The following is a 20,890-nucleotide window of genomic DNA, read 5'->3' as shown; positions in this document are numbered from 1 at the left end:
CCCACCAGTGTCCGTGTCCCCCGGGTCTCCCATCCCCGGGCCCGCGGGGGTGCGTGTGTGTGTGTGTCGGGGGCGCCTCTCGCCCCGATGAGGGCCCTGCGCCCGTGAGCGAGTGACCCCGCGGCGGGCTGCGGAGTAAGCAGGCGGCGAGCGGCCCCCGGAGGCCTAGGCCGCGCGGCCTACGCGGAGGTCGGCGCAGAGGTGATTCCGAAATTGAAAAAATATATACCCATTCCGATCAGGAGCCCTCAAGAGCTGAAGTGTGCCCCTCCCGCTACGCCCAAGCAGTCCTTTTTCGTGCATTAACATCCCCTCCCCCCCCAAAGGAACTATGGAGGCCGCGCCCGGGACCCCCCCGCCGCCGCCATCAGAGTCGCCGCCGCCGCCATCGCCACCACCGCCATCAACGCCTTCGCCTCCTCTGTGTCCCCCCGACGCCTGCCTGGCTACCCCGCACCTCCTCCACCGCCTCCCGCTCCCTGACGACAGGTCAGGCCCCCGGCCCGGCTGGGGCGGCGTCCCCGGGGGGAGGTGGAGGAGGAGGAGGAGGAGGAAGGGGGGCGGCGGCCATGTTGGGCCGGGCCGCGGAGGAGGAGGAGGAGGAGGAGGAGGAGAAGAAGGAAGGGCGGGGTCGGTGGGTGTCTCTCGCTCGCTCGCTCTTTCTCGCTTGCTTTCTCTCCTGGCCTCATGCGTTTCCCCCCCCTCGCGGCGCTCGCCCGCTCTCCCTCGCTCTCGCTCTGTCTTTTTTGGGCGCCATGCTGAGGGGAAGGTGAGGAGGCGCCCCCCGGACCCCCTGCGCCCGCCCTGGGGAGGGGGCGCCGGGGGGGGGCTTCGGAAGCCCACGGGGGTCCTGGCTGCCCCTGCGCCCGGAGCTGGCAGCCACGGGCCCGCCTGCCTGTCGCCTGGCTTCGGGGAAGGGAATGGGGGAGGGGCTCCCGGACCCTTTGGGGGGATCTGGAGCCAGAGCCCCGCTCTTAGGGAGTTGGCGGGGTCTCCCAGCCCCCGGCAGTATCCTTTCTCCTGGGGGAGGTGTGCCCTGCCCTACTTGGAGAGGTACCCTAGCTTTCGTGGGAGACAGAAAGTGGGGGTTCGTTCATTTCTTTCTCCATCCTAATGGGGGGGTCCTTTCGGTTGGGGCTCTTTTACACTTTTTGGCGGGAGTTGTTGCCTAGCTATTCCCTAGGGGGGCAAAAATTGCGGGGGGTTGTGATCCCTTGCCCCTTTGGAAGCCCCTGCCTCATTTTGGGGCGAAGACCCTTCCCCAAGCTATTTTTTAAGGGAGGGGTCCTTCTGCTTTTCGTAGGTAGGTGATGGCGTTTATTGGCGCGTGGGGTTGGGGGGTAAGCTGTTGAGGTTTGGTTTCCTTGCCTGGGAGAGGAGAGGAAGTTGGTCCCCTCTTTCTCGTCGGGTTCCCTCCCTTTTCGGGCTATCATGGGGCGCCATCCCTTCCGGGAGCAAAAAAAAAACGAGGTTTCCTTGTGCTTTGCCAAGTGGTGAAAGGGAGCGCCCCCCTCCCCTGTATTAAGTGCGAAATGGGCTCGCCCCATGCCCTTCTCTGGAGGGTGATAAAGGGGCCAGCCCGGCGCGTTTCAGCGCGAGGTTGGGGCCCCATTTCCCCTGCGCCAGCAGAAGGTTGGGGTGCGGGGTTCGCCCACTCTTCCCTGGTAGGGCAGGGAAAGAGATGGCTAGAGAGTGGATTTGGAAATGATAGCAGGGTTTCAGCCGGCTGGAGAGAGTCTTGGAGGGAGTGGGGGTGGGGAGAGGAAGAGGGCGCTGGACAGATGGCTGCCTCGTCGCAGCCCGGGGTTGGGGAGTCGCAGAGGACCCTCCCTTAGACTGGGGTCTTAGCTAGGGCTTCGCCCGCCAGGCACCACGGCCCCTTCTCCCCACTCCCACCTCCCCTTTTCCCTTTCTCCTTCACAGACCATACTTTGCCTTTTAAAAGAAATGCCACCCACATTCAGAGACACAAGTGCAGCAGTTTGGTGAGCTTTTTACAAATTTTTTTTTGTTTTGTTCTGTTTTGTTCTAATTAAATGTATCGTCCTGGGAATCGCAGCCCATCGCAGCCTGACTCCAGTTCAAGGAAATAAACAGATTAGCAAAGGTCTGTTCGCTAAGCCCACGTCGGGCTTCCGGGCCCCCTCTTGGGGCAGGTGCTTTACTCAAAGGTGCTTACACGCTTTATTCGACCTCTAAGGAGTTCTCTTATGTCAGAAGTGTATGTCTTACAATGGGTTGGGCTGGTAAGTAGCCTCTTTTATTGAGTAATTCAATTATCTCCCTCTTTTTGTCCCTTTCCTGCCTGCCTTCCTCCTCGCCTTTAGACCAAAGTGATGCTTGAGTGAGTGAATTTATATGTTCAAATCAGGATTCTAACCCTGTTGAGCCCTTTTAGACTTGCACATCCTTTCGATGTTTAGTTTTTTTTAATTTGATGTACACAGTTTTCCAAAAAAAAAAAAAAAGGTGCATTACTGTAACATGTCAAAAACCTACCTAAGAGGCCCATATGTTTCCAAGCCCTTGATCTCCCTCTTGCCATTTCAGTCCATTGCTTTGTCTCCAGCCTTCATCTTTGAAGAAAGTGGATACTTCACATCCGTTTGTAGGAGACAAAGTTACTGAATTTGGTTTATGATATTTGTGTTCAAGTTAATGTTCTTCCTCCCCTTTTCCCAGCCGACCCAAAAGATTGTGGTTCAAGTAGACCCTATTTTCTCATATCTTTATGGTGACGGACGTTTAAATTAAGCAAGTCATTTGTAAAGTACTGTTTAAGCACCAAAATCTGTAAAGTGTGTCAAGCCTCAGTCTCCTCTCCCCGTCTCCACTGTTCCTTTGTTCGAAAGCACATGCCTGACCGTGAAAAGTTGATGCAAACGTGTTACACACCCAGCCATGGTGGAGAGAACACTTCCTCCAGCCCCCAGTCCCCTCTCTCCTACATGTACAAGGAAAAAGCAACAGAAATGACTTGCATAATCAAACACTCCTTCTGATATGTTTTACAAGCATAAGTTCTGTTAAAAGACAAAACACGGTGAAGTTCCAGTTTCCCTCTTGCCCACTTTTGGTCCCTGACATACTGCTCTGTTAGAGAAAACTTTTTAACACACAGCCCTCTTCCCTTCCCAAAGATCCTGTTTCCTTTTTTCCGTTCTTAGGAGAAAATAAGTTCACTGACGTTTAGATGAGGAAACACGTAAAGTGCAATTCAGTGGGCCACTTGTTTTGTTCTTTCTCTCGATATGTTCACAACTTAAGTGCCGTGAGGATCTTAGGTATGTAAAAGCCTTTGTGGGAGGAAGCAATGTCCACACAGTCCAGTATTCCTGCAAAAAAAAGTCTGAAGCACAAACTGAACACACTTTCTAGTGCATAGGGTCAGCTGAAAATTAGCATTCATTTGAAGTTTCCCATTTGTCAAATTCCTCCTCCAGGAGTCAAGAGCAGAAACTGGATGCTAATAGATGACCCTACCAAGTGTCAAGGGCTACTCAAGTGTAGAAGGATGCTTTTTTAAAAATTTTACTTTTAAAATGAGATGTGAAGGAAATTGGATTTCTTTTTTAAGTGAATTTTTTTAGCGGTCGTTAATGTTAAACTATCTCCTCAAACACTGAAACGCTCAGGCACATCAACACAAGGGTTTGTTGTTTTTTCCTTCTCAAAGAAGTCCTATCAAATCCAAGAAGCCCCAGTCATGTCAAACTGTATCTCAGTAGTCTTCGTTTTTGAAATGTCACAGTACTACCTTTTCCCGCCAAACTGATGTACCAGTGTTAAAATTCAAATTAATGGATGTTGCAAAAAAGAGAAAAAAAAGGGTGTCACTCAGAATCTCTGATTTAACAGTAGCTCTTACACACTTGTAATCTTTAAAATTTTTATATTCTCTTGGGGAGAGGTTTAATCTGAAAGCAAATAAAAAATCTCCCAGTAGAAACAAAAATCATCTGTGACCATGGAAACATGGTTATTCTGGTCATAAACTCCTTTATTTTTTTTAACTCCTCTCAAATTTGCTCTTCAAAAGAAAAAAAAAATGTGATTCCCCAAAAGGGCTTTCTAACTCACCTTCTGCAACTGTCTCCCAGATGAGATTTCAATTTGCTCTGAAGGTTTACATTTTTGAGTCTCAGACAAGCCAGAATTTTTTAAAGTAGAGCTAGCTGTTTTAGAAAACCACCACTCTGACTTATCCTCAGCCAGGAGGGCTGATCTCAAGGGGACCTTGTTTTGCACCTGTAGAAATGTAGGCTTTCTCAGCTGTTGACTGGCAAGTTAGAGATGGATGTTGATTGAGTTTGGATGTTCCCGTCCGGTTGAATGTGGAGAGTTTCCCATCAGGCTTGTTGAATAAGGCCTCCACCTCCACTCCTTTCTCTTTGATCTTTTCCCTTCCCTGATGGGAGAAAATTGGGTGTCCCAGGGTTGCCTTACTTGTTCACTTATGTTACGTTTTTGTGGTTGTCAGGTCCCTAGAACATTCCATCGTGTAGGCCAGATCCAGTTACAGTAAATAGCCTCTGTGGTGAAAATTGCTAATGAAACTATTACCAAGCCTTTGTGGGTAGCTTCAGGTCAAACCATATTCCAGAGAACCTAATTTTGGTCCCTGTGGACCATATCTTCTAGGACCAGAGCAGCTGATTGTAACCCAGCTTAAGCTGTTAGAAGAAAATAATTCAGCACAAACAGTGAAGTGGCTGTGCTGAGCACAGTGCTCACCTGTACCTTGGTAATGTAACTACTGACACAATAGGAAGGGAAAGGGAAAAAAAAGGATGGTTTTTGAGATTTCTGGCAGTTGGTATTTAATAAGCTGATTGAAAGACATGTAGGAGCAGTCTGCTCACTGGTGGAGGGAATCCTGTTACATGGCTTGAGGTCCGTTTCAGAGTCAAAACCCAGTGAAAAGAGTGGAAAAGGCTTGGCTGTTTGGGTGGCATATAAGGTTAATTTGGGTAAGTTAAGGTGAAACTGGAAGTTGGGTATCATGGATTTGACCTTCCAAATTTATGGGCCAAGTCTTTGCTGTAGATCTTTTACTTTTGTTAGTTCATGAAGATGGCAGTGTTGAAGACATCGTGCAAAGCTTTTTATCTTGCTTTAGTAACAGTACGAGGTTACAAGGGCAGTTTCTTAAATACATTTCTGACACTGAATCAGTTGATGAGCAGGAGGAAGACACCGCTTTTGGGACTGTCTTAGCTGTAGTTAGGTCCCATGTTGGAATCGTTTTCGGTAGTATGTCGGCTCTCTGCTCAGAGCATAGTTTGCGTCTGCTGTCCAAATTGCTCCAGGTTGAGGATCTTTCTCTTGTTTTTGTTACTTATCATCTGTGTGAACTGGTGACTCAGCTCGCTATTTGTAAGGCAAGTGGTGACATCTTCTGAACATTGGAGGTGGCGACAGGATGTGAAGGAACAGCGTGGGTTTGGAGATGGATAAGCTTGTGTTCAGTGTGCAGTGGGCACTGAGGATAATGCCTTCCCCTCGGGCACTGTGGTCAGATGGGCATATGTAGGACACCCACACAATGCCTAGCATTCAGAGAATCTTGGCTTCTTTATCTTCCTGCTGTCCCTGCTAGAGAAGAACTCTAAATAGAATATACAGTCTGGTGTGTAAACAGAGGTAAGAGTAGCATCTGTGTCTTTGAAGGAAGTCAGTTTCTCACCTCTTAGATTTCTTTATGGTCAGCTCATTAAAATTGCAAGGAGCCCATTAGGGTTGCACCCCAGTGGGAGCAATCGTAAAAAGCATTTCTTACTTGCTCAGTGTCATTATTATAAGATGCTAAAACAGACATGGGCTTCTCTGGTGGCTTAGACAGTAAAGAATCTGCCTGCTATGCAGGAGACCTAGGTTCGATCCCTGGGTCAGGAAGATCCCCTGGAGAAGGGAATGGCTGCCCACTGCAGTATTCTTGAATTGAGTTCGTACTGGCTACTTCCCCTATTCATCTTTTGCAGTTCAGGTCTCAGTTAAGGCTACAACTTTGGCCAGCCTCCTGAGAGCAAGGGATCGAGAGGGCTCTGGCAGTTCACCCACTGCTAACTAGTCACATCCCCCTAAGCAAGTCCTTCGCCCTCACCAGAGTCTCTGAGAAAAATAAGCAAGGCCCGCCCCAGCTCCAAGGTTCTCCCACCCCGTGGTGATTTGGCCGAGCCAGTTCAGGTTCTATTCATTTAGCAGCCAGGCTTGTCCCGTGCTTTTCTTGGAGCAGAGAACAGTGTTCACTCGCAGTGTTCAAGGAGCCCGTCTCTCCTCGGGACTTTATTTAGAGTTGGGCAAAGGTTGCCACTGCCTTTTTAGCAGAGCTCATGTTACCTTCTTGTGTCTGCCCTGCCTTCTGTGGCTTCTGGCCACGGTGAACCGGTTGCTGCGACTGCAGCTCCTGGTACTGGCTGCAGAGTAGATGCCTTGGAAATGAATGGTAAGGTTGTGCTAAATGGCTAGATCCCAGGCAGAGCCATTAGAGAAACCTTGGCTCTGCGGCTAGCTAAATTTCAAGCTGGATCCTTTGTCCCTGTCGAGGGGTCCCAGAAACCCCAGACTCCGGAGCCAGGAAGCTCCGTGGAGCCTGGGTGCTGCCTGCTCCCTCCACGCCAGGCTGGCCCTGTTCTGGTGGAGACGGTGGGAAGTGGTGGGTGGCGGTGGCCCTGGGAGTCAGGCAGTCTGATTATACCTCACGAATTGCTCAACTCTTAAGGCAGTCTCCTGGCCTTCCCAAAGGTATGTGGATACCTATTGGGCATTGTTATATGAAGGTCAAAGGTTACCTGCCCCTGCCGGCTGAGTGCCTCTCCTGCATTAGCTCACTTCAGCCTTACGCTGAGAAACTGAAAGACAGGTGAAGTCGGCTTTTTGAAGGTCAGAGAGCTGTTGGGTGTGGAGGCAGTTAGAACCTGGGCAGCCTATACCCAGACCTGAGCTCTGTGCCCAGAGGCCAACCTGGATCTAGTACAGTATTTTTCAAACTGCAGCAGGCAGGCTTTAGTGGAATATGAAGTTCATTTATTGATTTGCCTCCTGTGTTTGGGGGAAAAGAAAATGAAAGAGGATAGAAAAAGCAGAGTACTGCGAAGATTAAATGTGGTTTTGTGGAAGTTTGTATGTTGAGTTTTATTGAAGCATTCCTTTATCTCAGTGGTGGCTGCTTTTGCACTAAACAGTGGAGTAATTGGGACATAGACTGTATGACCTGCAAAGCCTAAAGCATTTACTCCTTTGCTCTGTAAGAAAGTTTGCTGGCCTCTGCACTGGTTGTGGGCCTCGTGCCTGGAGGGCTTGCACATCAGCCACCATTGCTTATTTTTGTTGTGGGGGTGGGGAGTGGGAGGGAACTCTAAAGTTGTTGAGGGGGGAGTCCTCTGTACTCCTGCCCCTCTATGACTTGCTGAGGGTTCCATCATTGCTGTGTTCTATACCCCGGCTTTTGAACCTTTTGAAGCAAAGGGGTTTTCATTCATTAGGAGTAACCGGAGCCCTCTTGAAGTCCAGCATGAACGCGGATGGCAGCTAACCCATCCCTGCCGTGGCCCGACCCAAGGGAGCCTGGGCCCAGGCGCAAGTGTTATTTGGCTGAATGTCCACTGCAGGTGGCTTGGATTATTGCCCTCTGCATTTTCCTAACAGACACTAGGGCTTAGGTTTCCTTGGGATTCCAGGCTCTGCCGTCGCTCAGGGCACCAGAGCAGTCCCCGGAAGCACAGCCTTTTTGCAGCCGTGGCGGGGCCCTGGCTGCAGCCCCGAGGTGACTGACCGGCAGCTGCTTTCAACTGCTGGGTTGATGTAGCAGTCACTTAGGGGCTCCTGTCCTTTACCCTCTGGCCTGTCAGGAAGCCCTCAGCAAACACCTTGGTGAGTGAGTTTGCAATCAGAGGTCACCCCTCAGTGACCTGCTGATTACAGAGTTTTAAGTGATCCAGGTTGCTCCCTGGGAAATAGTCCAATGACTGACTGTGCTGATGAAATTGACAGTGGGCGTGGATGGCTGAGATGGATGCCTGTTTGTGTGGACTGAATCCCAAGCACCCACCCCATCTATACCTGGCCCTGTTCTGAGCCCTTGGAAACCCAGGGATGACTATCAGTCTCTTCTCTGCCCTCCCAGAGCCCACAGTTGAGCGGAAGTTAACAAGTAATTGTAAACAGATAATTGTGTATATGAACAAGAAATCTGGGCATCCAAGGCCAGATCTCTTGTAAGAGGAAAATATTAATATGTTGTCTTGGCTAAATGGAATCAAATTGATTCCTCTGAAAAAAGATTATCAACAAGAAGTCTTAGTTTACAGGTATTGTGATTCAGCTTTCCTTTCTGGAATAACAGGAATCGGCTCTCTTTGGGTGAGAGCCAGCATCTTTCCAGCTTTAAGCAATCCAACGCGTGGTTGTCCTGAGAAGGTGGCTAGAAAGAGAAGCATATTTCAGAGGTTCATCTGACAGGAAAAACTTGAAACAGAGAGATGCTTTTATCAAGAAGACTGTTTTCAGAGCAAGTGGGAGTAGGAGAATAGCTATTCAAGCCAAGAAAAGGATACTTTTGACTCAGATCCTTCCAGGAGGCTGGGTTTTTACTTGGTCAGCTTGTTTTCAGCTCTACAGCAATGTTCTGCTTCAGAGGTTTGTGGGTGCCACACACTTGGGGATGAAGCAGTCCTTCTAGAGGACTTTGGAATTTTCTTTCCTTGTATTAATACTGCTTTCTGTCCCTGTTGGGATAAGTCCTGTTTTTTGCTAAGATTCCTTGGACCTTTCTGAGTACCTCTTATTCCCTAAACTATCCAGATTCTTTGGGTCATATTTTGGAATGTCCCAGTTGCGTTTATTTGACGTGGGATGGCCTGGGGAGATGGGCTTATAGCGTCTTTTCCTGTTGATAGATTTACTCCTGAGCCTGTATCTTGGGCCAGGTTGGCGCTAAATCCTTGATTTACATGGTTTCGGGGGATTCTTCCCAGGAGGATGTATTAATATATCCATCTCAGATTCCTTTACTGCCTTTGCTTTACAGTTGAAACAGAGCAGAGTGTTGAAGGAGCTTGTCTGGTGTCTTAGGGCCTCCCTTTGGCATTTTTTGCAGTACTGTTTGATTTGATCTATTTTCTGCACCTATGTGTTATTTTTTTCCAACTCAAGTTTAAACTTCAGGGTGGCAGTTGTTTGGTTAGTTGGTCTGTATAGTAAATTACTCTCTTTTGGATAATTTCTAATTGTTTCAAGGGTTGAGTTTAAAAGCTGGCCATGGAGTCAGAAAGTCCTGAACTCGGATTCCCGTTCTGCTGCTTCCTGCTGTGACCCTGTGGGCGTATTTCTTCCCATCTCTGAGCCTCAGTTTACTTGTCTGTAAAATGGGGATACTGAGTCATTACTGCATATGTTTGTTCATGGGTTTGTTCATGAGTTTCGGTGACAGATTGCAGAGCTCAGCAGTGTGGTACCTGGCTTGGAAATCACTGCTGCAGGATGTTAGTCATGAATAGTTCCTATGGCTCTTGGACTTTATGAGGCCCTGGGGTGCCCAGGGAGGTTTTGTAGTTGGGGAAACCACCGCCAAGAGGTGAGGGCTGGTGAAGGCCCTCCCTTGAACTCTTTGCTGGGGGGAAAGAACGTCTTGAGGACCTTGATGAGCTCTGTTCACTTGACTGAGAGATTGTCCTCACCCAGGGCATCTTTTTTAATCTGTTCATGTTTTCTTAGGGACATTTTCTAACCTACCAGTATTTAAGAGACAAGGAAATAATATCATGGACTGCTGTGTACCCATCACCAGTTTTAACAATTCTAAACATCATTTTGCCAGTTTTGGTTCATCTCACTACCTCCTCTGTCCCCCTTGAGTATTTTGAAGCACATCCCAGGTCTCATCTCATTTCACCCATACATTCTTCAGTATGAATCTTTAACTTAATTTTTTTTTTTTTAACATAACTACAAAACTTTAACCATGCCTAACAAAATTAACAGTAATTACGTAGTATCTCAGATACCCAATCTGGACTCAGAGTTCTCCAGTTTCCCCCATGTTGACTTGTTGGTGTGTTTCTGGCAGGGTCCTGGCACTGGGCAGGCTGTCTCACTTCTGTTGAAGTGAGGGGTTCAGGGTATGGCTTGGGTTTCTCATCTCCCAGGGCTGGTTGGTGCTTGCTGCTTGGGTGGGGTCTGTGATGTGGCCCTGTTGCCATGGAAATGCTGTGACATCACAGAGCCAGTTATGACCACTCCTGAGAACGTTGAGGGACAGGCAAACACAGTGCTTATTTGCTCCTGGTTTGTGGTTGATGAACCTAGGTAGTAAGGACACTGAAAAACACGTGCAAGACCCAGAGGCTTATTTCAAGAGTTTCCAGCCTCTGAAAATCCCTCAGTGAGGTTCCCCTCCCTGTGGCTGCTTCACCATGGCCTAAATCTAGGGAAGGTCTCCAGGGGCCTTCCTCAGGCAGGTGCCCTGAGCCAGTTTTGTAAAGGAAGAAGGTTCCATGCCTTTGCTCTTAGTAACCGACTGTCCCCCCGGGTCAGACTTGGGGATCCCGCACGTCTGCATTTAGGCCTGTCGTTAAACATTTGAAGAGGCGGAGCCTCCTTGTAATTTTTGTAATTTTGTCCCTAGTTAATGGGTCATTCAGAGCCTACCCAGGCAATTTGTTGAGAGTTTGGGCAGTTAATGATCATGACCCTGACCTTCACATTAACCTAGCCGCCTCTTGTCAAGGGCTCTCATGATCTTCAGGTAACAGCCACTGCTCCATGGGTTTTCCTCTTTTTTGTTCTGTGTCCATCTCTCCCCTCTCTCTCTCTCTCTCATAAATGAGGTCGAAGCATAAACCCAGGTCCCTCTCAGCTTCCATCCAGCTCTCTCATCTAGAGGTTGTCCATGTTGCCAAACCTCATCTCTGTCAGGGACCTTGGTTCCCTTTTCCCTGGACTCAGCGCTCCCTGGGCCTCTTCCTCCTGGTCCTCCACTTGGTTACTTTGTTGGACCCCCTGGATGAGAGCTGAGGAAGGGGAGGTTTTGACCTGTCGGTGTCATCGTCAGAGGATGGCCCATGCATAGACCGACCAAAAAGAAAGCAGGAGCTTGCTGGCCAGTGGTTAGCAGCGGTCCCTGAGGGGAGTCGGCTGTAGCTTCTCCACAGAGAAAGTGCTTTCCCATAAGGATTGGCAACTGTTGAGGATAGTCCGCATGGTCATGCTCTTGCTCCGTGGTTCTTAATACCAATAGTTACTATGTGTCTAGTACTTACTCTTTGCCTGCCCCCTGGGGACATCAGGGGTTTCATCCATGTTATCTCATTTAACCCTCACAACCCCTTGAGGGGGGTGCTACACTTACTCCATTCTGCAGATGAGAAAACCAAGGCTCAGATTCCATACCAGAGCACACGCTAGGGAAGACTCAGAGCTGGCCGAGTTACTTGATCTGCAGAAGGAAGCAGGATGCTCCCTCTGTAGACTGGGGGAAGTGAGGCCAGCCTCCTTTGAAGCATGACGTTTCTTTACTGTTTTTGCCAAGCCCATGATGTGTGGTGAACCTGTGGAGTTGGCCTGGTAGGCATTCCTTAGAATGGGCACCCAGATCTCTTCTTTGACCCAAAAAGAGGAATTGGCCATCACCAGCTCTGCAAGGGGAAACTTAAGTGCCCTAGATGCTCAGCCCAAGAGGCACCAGGCAGAATTGACCCTATGCGGGGATTTGGCCTTTTTCCCCCCGGGTGCCCATCCCAAGTTGATCTCCGAGCGTGGTTGATTTCTGGTCCCCAGTGGCTCTGGCGGGCTGGCCGTGGTGCAGCCGTCCCAGCGTGTTGCCAGCCCAGGCCCTGGAAATCAAGCGTCCGCTGCCCAGGCCAGTGCTTCAGGCTTTCTCCTGTGTGCTTGTCTCGAGGGTTTGGCACGTCTAGATTGAAATGATTAGCGCAGTGGGGCTTCCCCCACTCTGCTTGGGGGATTATGTCACAGTCTATTAAGCATGCTCCCTCGGTATTTAATGCCACTCTGACACGGATTTTGCTGGCAGTCCGTTAAGTGGCACCACTTAAACCCCATTGCTGTTTTGTGGAGGCAGCCCTTGTGCATGTCAGTGTCAGTGGCCCACAAAATTTCTGCCTCCGTCCCAGTTGGTTTGATTCCCCCCCTCCCTTTTTTTCCTTCTGGTATAGAAGAAAATAGTCCCTGTATTCATGCAGGACATTTAGCTGGGAATCTCAGTGTTACCCAGGGGCACCCCCTCGGGTGACCAGAGATGAGCCCAGTCCTCGGAAAAGCTGGAGAGCACAACGTGGCCAGAGAGTAGGAGAAAGGGCAGTGGGCAGTCAGGTGTCTGCATTCATTCCCACGCCTCCTCTAGTATCCTGTTCCCCCTTCAGAAATCACCAGGAAAATTTTTTTTATGTTATTTAGTTTGCATCAGCTCCCAGGGAACAGAGTTTCAAGTATTCACTCCCCAGTTTGTAAAAAGCTGTAGATCTACCTGGGGCTGTTAGTAGAGATGATACAGAGAAGCTGTCTTTGGCTAAAAGAAGTCTTTGTAGAGTGATTTAAATGCTGAAATTCCCTGCCTTGGATAAAGCCTGTGGAATGAAAAGGCATTCTCGTGGAATCTCTCTTGAGGATGGTTGAAGCTCTTGGAGTTGCTGGGATGGTCTTTGCCCCCCTGGGCGAGTGTGAGGTGTGTGTGTGACTGCAGGACGCAGGTGGAGGTCTCAGCTGACCCTGGGCAGGACTTGGCGCCTGGGCGTCCTTGTCCATGAGCATGGGGGTGGAGGAGTGTCTGCAGGGGCCAGCCCCTCCGGCTCAGCTCCCGGCTCTGTATTCCAGACGGCTCAGCTCCCCTGCCCTGTGGACTCGGCTTCTTGTCATTTGTACCTTTTCCTGCAAGGGCCGCGCAGAACTGCGTGTGCTCAGAGACCCAGCACAGAGAAGAGGCTCAGTGTGCACGGCTTCGGAGGCGGCGGCCAGTGAGCTGCTCCCCCTTCCCTTTCTATCCTCACCAATCAAGGAAGGAATGGGGAGCTAAGAACCAGTTTCTGAGTTTTTCCATGTCACTCCGTCTGTCCGGCCTCAACACGCCCTTTCACCTGCCATCCCGTTAAGTTCCTTGGATTTGAAAACAAGAGGGTTGACGGTATCCCACCGTTCCTTCCACTCTGACAGGCCTTTCCTGGCTCCAGGAGGGCCTTTTGCTCTTTGTGACCTTTGACTTCTCATCCAGGCTTCTGGGCCCCCAGACAGCTCCCTGTCTTCCCAGGTTCCCTCCCTCCCTGCCCTGCGGTTCTGGGTGCTTTTAACTTTTCCCTTTCTGGACTAAAGTATGGAGAGTGGTGCTTCTGTTTTCCTTTTAGCTTTTCTTCACAGGGCACCAACCCCATCCTCTCCAGTCGGTCTGTGGGCCTTCCCTAGTCCCGAAGCGTCTGTCTGTCTAGTCTTGTCTGTCCCTGTTTTTTTCTCCTGAGGTTTGGTGACCTGGCCCGCCCAGCCAAGTTCTCAGCAGGGACAAGTTTGCTCTCTCCGTGTCCTGCAGGACTCCAGGTCTCCGCGGGAAGTTTGCCATGCCCCTGAATAACAGCTTCTCCCTCAGCTCAGAGCTCGCCAGAACCAGTTTCCCCAGTCAGGTGGCCCCTTTACTGTGGGTGAGGCCGTTCCAGCAGAGTCGCCTCTTCCCAGGAGAGCTTTGCTCCCATGGAGCAACTCTCGTGTGGGCCACACCCAAGCCAGGAGGTGCCTCACTTGTCAGGAATGCGGCCTTCTCCAGCCTTGACTCTTCCTGCACGGCTGGACCGCCGGGCGGGTTCCGGGGTCACCTTGCTGTATTGTTTGCCTTGAAGCATCAGTAGGAGTTTTTTGGTTCTGCATCCTGTGTTTGAGAACTACCTACGACCTCTGCCGACGGAGTAACCGTTGGCCTGGACCCTTGGGTTTTAAGCCGCCCCAACTCCTTTGAATTGAGAGTGAGAATTAATGGGGGGGCTCCCCTTGGTGGGTGGTGAGGCGGGCAGCATGGAGGTGCCCAAAGGGAGCCTTGTGTGTGAAAAGGCCCTGGAGGATCCTCAGAGAGGTCAGCCGTTGTTTCTCCACAAAGCCCCTTAGAACCTTCGAGGCTCCAAGGGCTGAGCGCCCCCGATGAGCTTATTCCCACACTGAGCTGGTCCCTTCTGAACAGCAGGGGCCTTTTCTGCCGAGATTAGTTCCTTTGGGGGTTAGCCTTTTAGGTCCTGGGCCTGTCATGTTACTCTTTTTTATCTTTTCATTCTCTCTGTGGGTCTTAGTTAATGGAGTTTTTTGTGCTCGCACACATACTTGGCAATCGTCATGCATGATGAACTTCGAGAGATTTGGACTTTTTTTTTTACACTTGTTTATTTTTTTAAACCAACTTCTGCATTTGTGAGAACTGTGTCTGTGGGTTTGGCTCCAAAAAGTGAATTCTTTCTCCAGCTGCTCCTTTTCTTAACCTGATTTATCCCTTCACCCCCCACCCCGCCCCACCCTACCCCATAGATATTTAGATGTTTAGAATGTCCTGCCAGCAGCATCTGTGCCATGCGGAGGGTTGTTTCTTAAAGTGCTGGAGATCGGGGTGACATGTAGGGGATTCGACAGTCAGGAAGTCGTAGGACAGGGAGCCGGGGGGTGCTGTGGATAAGGCGACCCAGGTGGAAACAAGGGGCCAGCGGCAGGCGGGGGGAGCCCTTCTGTGGGCACTGCTGCCCCTGTCATGTGGGGACCCCAGGGAGGGGTCAGGGGCCCTTCCCCCCTCCACCCACCCAGCTCCTCACCTCTGGCCCAGAGCCATGGAGCCGACAGGGCAGGGCAGGCCTGAGATCCGGGGACCTGAGCCTGTTCTCCACGGGCCCCCCGTCCTCCACCTCAGCAGACAGTAGAGAACAGCATCGGGGCGGGGGCTACAGCGTGGAGCGGGGATCAGGCCTCGCGCCCTCAGTCCTGGGCCCTTCTGGCCCACGGTCCCACGGGCCCCCCTCAGAACCTGCGCTCACTCAGCCATGGGGTTGGTTTGCAGGGAAGATGGTGAGTTGGAAGAAGGCGAGCTGGAAGATGACGGGGCCGAGGAGACGCAGGACACCTCCGGGGGCCCCGAGAGGAGCCGGAAGGAGAAGGGGGAGAAGCACCACAGCGACTCGGACGAGGAGAAGTCTCACCGGAGGCTGAAGCGGAAGCGCAAGAAAGAGCGGGAGAAGGAGAAGAGGAGGGCCAAGAAGAGGAGGAAATCCAAGCATAAAGTAGGTCCCGGAGGGCGCGCTGGGCCTGCTGGCGCCCTGCCCGGCCTAGTGCCCCAGGGCCCGAGCTCAGCTCATCAGGCCAGAGGGCACTCTTAATCAGGCTGGTTTTCTTTTCCCCAAACTGTTTAAAGACCTTTTCTGAAGAGTGGTAGCTCATGCCCCATTGCCGCTAGATGCCCCTAGGTGAGGCCTTCCAAGCGCAGCCTGGCTGGCACCCTGCTGTGGCCGGCACGTGGCTTGCCCGCCGCAGGAGCCCTGACCTTCTGCTCTGTCCCTGCAGCGTCACGCCTCCTCCAGCGATGACTTCTCGGACTTCTCCGATGACTCGGACTTCAGCCCCAGCGAGAAGGGGCACCGCAAATACCGAGAGTATAGCCCGCCCTACGCGCCGGTGAGTGCCCGCTGCCCCGGGCCCGAGCTGGGGTCATGAAATCACCCGCGTTTCCTGAGCACCGGCACTGTGCTGGGCACTCTTGCATGGCCCTGTACATGGGTTTTAATTCCGCAGGATTAGGTATTGGTTTTATCCCCTGCTTTGTAGGTGAGGACGCTGAGACTTCGAGCACTTCAGCCAGGCTGAGGCTCCTGGGGCAGGAGCCGAGTTGAGCCCAGTCGGTGCTTCTCTGGGCCACCTCCGCGGTGGCCTTGGCTGGACTTATCGTGTCTGTCCCCTGTCCCTGAGAAAGATGTTGATTTGCCTCCGTCAGAGCTGACTTAAACACTGTTCTGAAATGACCTTTTGTAGAAAATGGGCAAGAGAGTGAAATGGTTATGGGAATAAATCACCTCAGATGTTGTAGGGTCTGAAGTGATATAGCACTGAGCTTAAGCATAAACTTAAATTATTTGCCCAGTTTGTGTATTGTTTTCCCCTGGCAAAACCAGTAAGAGATGAATTAGCATGGATATTTAAGGTTTTTATTGAAAAAAAAATTTTAAGTTCTTAAAAGTATCTGGTGTTCAGCATCACCCATCGTAGCAGATATTGTAGATATTCGAACTGATGTTAATCTAAACTTGAGGGTGGCAGGGAATGCAGGGAACACCACAAGCTTGATTGGGAACTAGGGGTTAAGGCATTTTAAGATCCACTATTAGAGCCGTTTTAGTTTTTAAAATTTTGCTGAATACAGTTGATTTACAGTGTGTTAATTTCTGCTGTACAGCAAACTGACTCAGTTATACACGTATATGTGTTCTTTTCGTATTCTTTTCCATTATGGTTTGTCACAGGATGTTGAATATAGTTTCCTGTGTTACACAGTAGGACCTTGTTGTTCTTAGAGTGGTTTTAGGTTTAGAGAAAATTGAGGAGATAGGCCAGTCCCCTCCCCACCCCACCCCACCCCATTCCCTGGTTTTTTTGTTTTTTTTTTTTTACCATCTGTATTTATATTAAGCTAAGATTAGTTCACACTAATGTCTCCTGCTGTAATCATCATTCCCCTGTTTTTAATGTCTTAGATTAGTGTGGTCCATTTGTTGTAATTGTTTAGCCACCATTGGTATATCCTATTATGTATTCACCATATACTCTCATATAAAGTAGTTTGAATTCCTTTAAAGTCCTCTCAGCAGGCCCCTCACACTCACCAGTCTTTTTACTGTTGCTGTAGTTTTGCCAGTTCCAGAAAGTCATGTAATTGGACTCGTATGTAGCTGTTCCAGATTGACTTCTTTCCCTCCACAGGATGTCTTTATGGTCCTTCCATGTCTTTTCATTGTTGGATACTCCATTTGAATGTACCACAGTTTGCTTACCTGTATTACCTACTTAAGGACATCTTGGTGGCCTCCATTTGTGCTGTATTTTTAAACTTCATCCAGTATCTGTTGGAACTAGCACAGTTGGAAAGCATCATTTTAAGTGGTTTTCTAGCCTGGGCCCCAAAAGTCAAAGTGAAAGTCACTCAGCTGTGTTTGACTCTTTGTGACCGCATGGACTGTAGCCTGCCAGGCTCCTCTGTCCATGGAATTCTCCAGGCAAGAATACTGGAGTGGTTGCCATTACCTTCTCCAGGGGATCTTCCCAACCCAGGGATCGAATCCAGGTCTCCTGCATTGCTGGCAGATTCTTTACCAACGCAGCTACCAGGGAAGCCACTGGTTTGGGTCCCAAGTAGTCATTAATTGAATTCCAAGGCCCCAGGAGATTTTTGACTAGAGAGCGTCCCTCTTGCTTGGCAACCCCCCTCCCCAAATGAGATTATTCTAGATCCCTGGGAAATACACCCTTCTTTTCCCACTCCGTTCTTCAGGGGTCACGGGGCCTCTGTTTCTCAGTGGTCTTTACAACTGTGGCTCTTTCTGAAGAACAGAGACACCTGGGCCCACAGCCCCGCTCTCATTCAGGTGGGAGCCAGGACCCAGCGTGGCTCGGGGCTAGCCTCTCACCCCAGGGCCAGCAGAGACACTCAGACAGACGTGCCAGTTTGGGGGACAGCGGGGCTCTTGGCAGTCCGAACTGGAGGCCCCTGGGCTCACTGTCCTCTCCCCGTCAGTCCCACCAGCAGTACCCTCCGTCCCACACCACGCCCCTGCCCAAGAAGTCCTACTCCAAGATGGACAGCAAAGGCTACGGCATGTACGACGACTACGAGAACGAGCAGTACGGGGAGTACGAGGGGGAGGAGGAGGAGGACATGGGCAAGGACGACTACGACGACTTCACCAAAGAGCTGAACCAGTACCGGCGCGCCAAGGAGGGCAGCAGCCGGGGCCGAGGTGAGGCCCGCCGCTCCCCTGGCCTGCTGGGCTGGGCCCCGTGCCGCGCAGCCTCAGGTCCAGGACCAGAGGGGGGACTGTCGTTCAGTGCCGAGATGAGCACAGCGGGGGCTGGGCAGGGCGCTGCCCGCAAGCACCAGAGACCGGGGCTCCGCCACCACAGTAGAGGGTCTGTGCTGAGGCTGTGGCTGGGAGGGAGCCAGGCCAGCATTTTCTAGTGGTCACATTAAAAACAAAAGGAAACATGAAATAATTTTAACAACACATTTTATGATGCTTATACATTCTAAATCTTATTTCAACATGTAGTCAAGGCAAGGAGAGGGCTCTTGTGGCTCAGGTTGCTTTTGAAGGGGGGCCTCCCCTCCCAGGGATCGAACTCAGGCCTGGCAGTGAAAGTGCTGAGTGCTAACCAACTACTGGACCCCTGGGGAATCCTCTGAAGCGTTGTTCTTTAAACTCATTTCCTGGTCAGTTCTGAAAAGATAGACAACTTTTCACACAGCTTGGGAGGGTCACTGACAGCTGATGCCTGCCTCCGTCACCTGACAAGGTGTGACTGCAGCCCACGGGACTGCCACACCTCTGAACCTTGAACCTGTGGCAGTTAGGAGGATGGGGGAGGGCCGCGCACCAGAGACCCAGCCTGACCTCTCAGAACCATCTGCTAGTCATATTTCCCAGCCCCAGAGGGCTTCCAGAATTTTCCAGCTCAGCAGTTCGTAGCGCTGCTTGTTTCAGTGGCTGGTCATTCAGCAGTCTTTCTTGCACTTCTTTGTAGATAGGCCCCGCTCTTTGGGGAGACGCTGAACTGTCCTGTCCAACAGAAATACAATGCAAGCCACTGTCTTAATTACAAATTTTCTAGTGGTCAGATTGAAAACAAAAGAAAACATGAAATAATTTTAACAACACATTTTATGATGCTTATACATTCTAAATCTTATTTCAACATGTAATCAAAATAGATGTGATTTTTAAATAAATATATATTACCTCTCTCTTGCTCTCTTTTAACTAAGTCTTTGAAATCCACTGTGCACTTTATACACACAGCATTTTCTTTTTTCTTTCATTTAAAACCGCAAACATTTATTGAAAATCACTTCATGCAGGAGAGGGCAGTAGGTCTTCTGGCGTCATAGCGTCTTAGTTTGGTCAGCCCCGTGTTGGGTGCTGGGTGGCCCCATGTGCCTGGTGCCCTCGTGTGGGATAGTGCAGCGGCCAGGGTCTTGTGGGGAGCATGCAGCAGCTGTGTGTCCATGGTGCTGAGCCAGCCCTGTCCAGAGGCCCAGGGACTGTGTCACCCCAGAGCATCTGGGAAGGCTTCTTGGAGGAGGAGGAGGAGGTGACTGACCTCGGGCGGCTTGGGGTTGACTTCTCGCTTGCTCACTGTCTCATCACCATGCAGGCAGCCGGGGCCGAGGCAGGGGCTACCGGGGCCGAGGCAGCCGTGGAGGGTCTCGAGGCCGAGGCATGGGCAGGGGCAGCCGAGGCAGAGGCAGAGGCTCTGTGGGAGGAGACCACCCAGAGGACGAAGAGGACTTCTACGAGGAGGAGATGGACGTAAGGCTTTCTCCAGCTCGGGGGCAGGGGGAGCGTGGCTGGTGGGCACAGGCTTTGTTGGAGGTGGTCCCTGAGACTGCTGGGAAGAAGGCATCAGATGGCAGGTTTCCGAACGTTCCTTTGTTGTTTGAATAGAGAGAACCTTCCTGAGATTCAGAATTGAAAAGGTTCCCAGGGCTGAGCTGTCGAACATCTTCAGCCGCTCCTTTCTCTTGGCGCCTCCGTTCCTCGTCCCTGAAGAGAGGGTTCCCCAGGGTGCTTTTGAAGCCTTTGTAGTTGTCTGTTTACTCACCCGCTACACACACACAGGAGAGCTGCCGCACTCGTGTTCTGTCCCTGCCTGAGGCCTGGCCACGCTGCTTGTTCCAGCTGCACCGCTGTGCCCTGGGAGCTGGGAGTGACAGGGGCTGGGAGCCCTGAGCGTACAGACCTCAGGGAAAGGACCAGGACCCAGACACTGCCCAGGCTGGGGCGGGTGAAGAGGGGCGCAGGCAGGAGTCCTGGGCCACTCACTGGCCACCTCTGTCTGGTGGTGTCCCAAGCATACAAAAAGGCGGAAAGAGGCGGCGTGTATAGTTCAGGACGTGGTTCACTGTTCCCCAAATGACACGCGCCTGCTTTCCTCCCGGGGCTCCAGTATGGGGAGAGTGAGGAGCCGATGGGGGATGAGGACTACGACGACTACTCCAAGGAGCTGAGCCAGTACCGCCGGTCCAAGGACGGCCGAGGGCGAGGTGGGCCGGCGCTCCGAGGGCAAGGTGGCAGGGAGGGCGGGGGCTCCCCTGGCAGCTGCGGGGCTCAGGTCTTGGGCAGAGGCTGCGGATGGACGCCACCTCTCTCTTCTGCAGGGTTAAGTCGAGGCCGAGGCCGGGGTTCCCGAGGTCGAGGGAAAGGGATGGGCCGGGGACGCGGTCGAGGAGGCAGCCGAGGTGGGATGAACAAGGGCGGGATGAACGACGACGAAGACTTCTACGACGACGACATGGGTGTAAGTCGGTCCTCCGTCCCCTTGTGATGCTCTTGCTCAAGGCTCCTCCTCGAAAATTTTTTTCTTTAAATGAGCTGTCTTCTGAGGCTGATCCCACCCCCTTGCTCCCATCAGCCGTCCCAGCGGGGAGCCTCTCAGCACTCATCAGCTCTCCTGGGTGATGCTCTTTGGGGGAGACCCTCTGTTTTTAAAGCCACATCTTTGTAGCACCTGCAGCCACCTGCTCTCTGAGTTCTCCAGGAAGGTGCCGCCTCAGAGCGGATGCGTTCCTGCTGGTGTGTGGCACGCGCGTTCTCAGCTCCGAGCAGCGGGGCTCTGAGCCACCCACCTGGGCCCTGGATGGAACTGGCTGGTCGGTGCCCCA

At 51.4% G+C, this 20,890-nt stretch overlaps 1 protein-coding gene across 2 annotated transcripts in view; it reads left to right on the top strand.

Moving 5' to 3' along the window:
• The first annotated feature begins 692 nt into the window (after window positions 1–692).
• Window positions 693–20,890, top strand: part of ZC3H4 (zinc finger CCCH-type containing 4) — a 35,225-nt gene continuing 15,027 nt past the window's right edge. The window contains exons 1-8 of one of the 2 annotated variants that reach the window (XM_052656979.1): window positions 732–769; window positions 1,924–1,985; window positions 15,029–15,248; window positions 15,529–15,639; window positions 17,750–17,972; window positions 19,384–19,538; window positions 20,176–20,272; window positions 20,387–20,526. In XM_052656979.1, coding sequence (XP_052512939.1) covers window positions 1,948–1,985; window positions 15,029–15,248; window positions 15,529–15,639; window positions 17,750–17,972; window positions 19,384–19,538; window positions 20,176–20,272; window positions 20,387–20,526 — 984 coding nt within the window. In that variant the 5' untranslated portion in view covers window positions 732–769; window positions 1,924–1,947. Of the gene's footprint in view, window positions 770–1,923; window positions 1,986–15,028; window positions 15,249–15,528; window positions 15,640–17,749; window positions 17,973–19,383; window positions 19,539–20,175; window positions 20,273–20,386; window positions 20,527–20,890 lie in introns of both variants that reach the window. The other variant, XM_052656980.1, reaches the window with a different exon arrangement.

The sequence above is a fragment of the Budorcas taxicolor genome, chromosome 18, assembly GCF_023091745.1.
Source record: "Budorcas taxicolor isolate Tak-1 chromosome 18, Takin1.1, whole genome shotgun sequence".
Classification (NCBI taxonomy): Eukaryota; Metazoa; Chordata; class Mammalia; order Artiodactyla; family Bovidae; genus Budorcas; species Budorcas taxicolor.
Note: the sequence above shows the minus strand (reverse complement) of the source record. Positions and strands in the feature narration are given on the sequence as shown.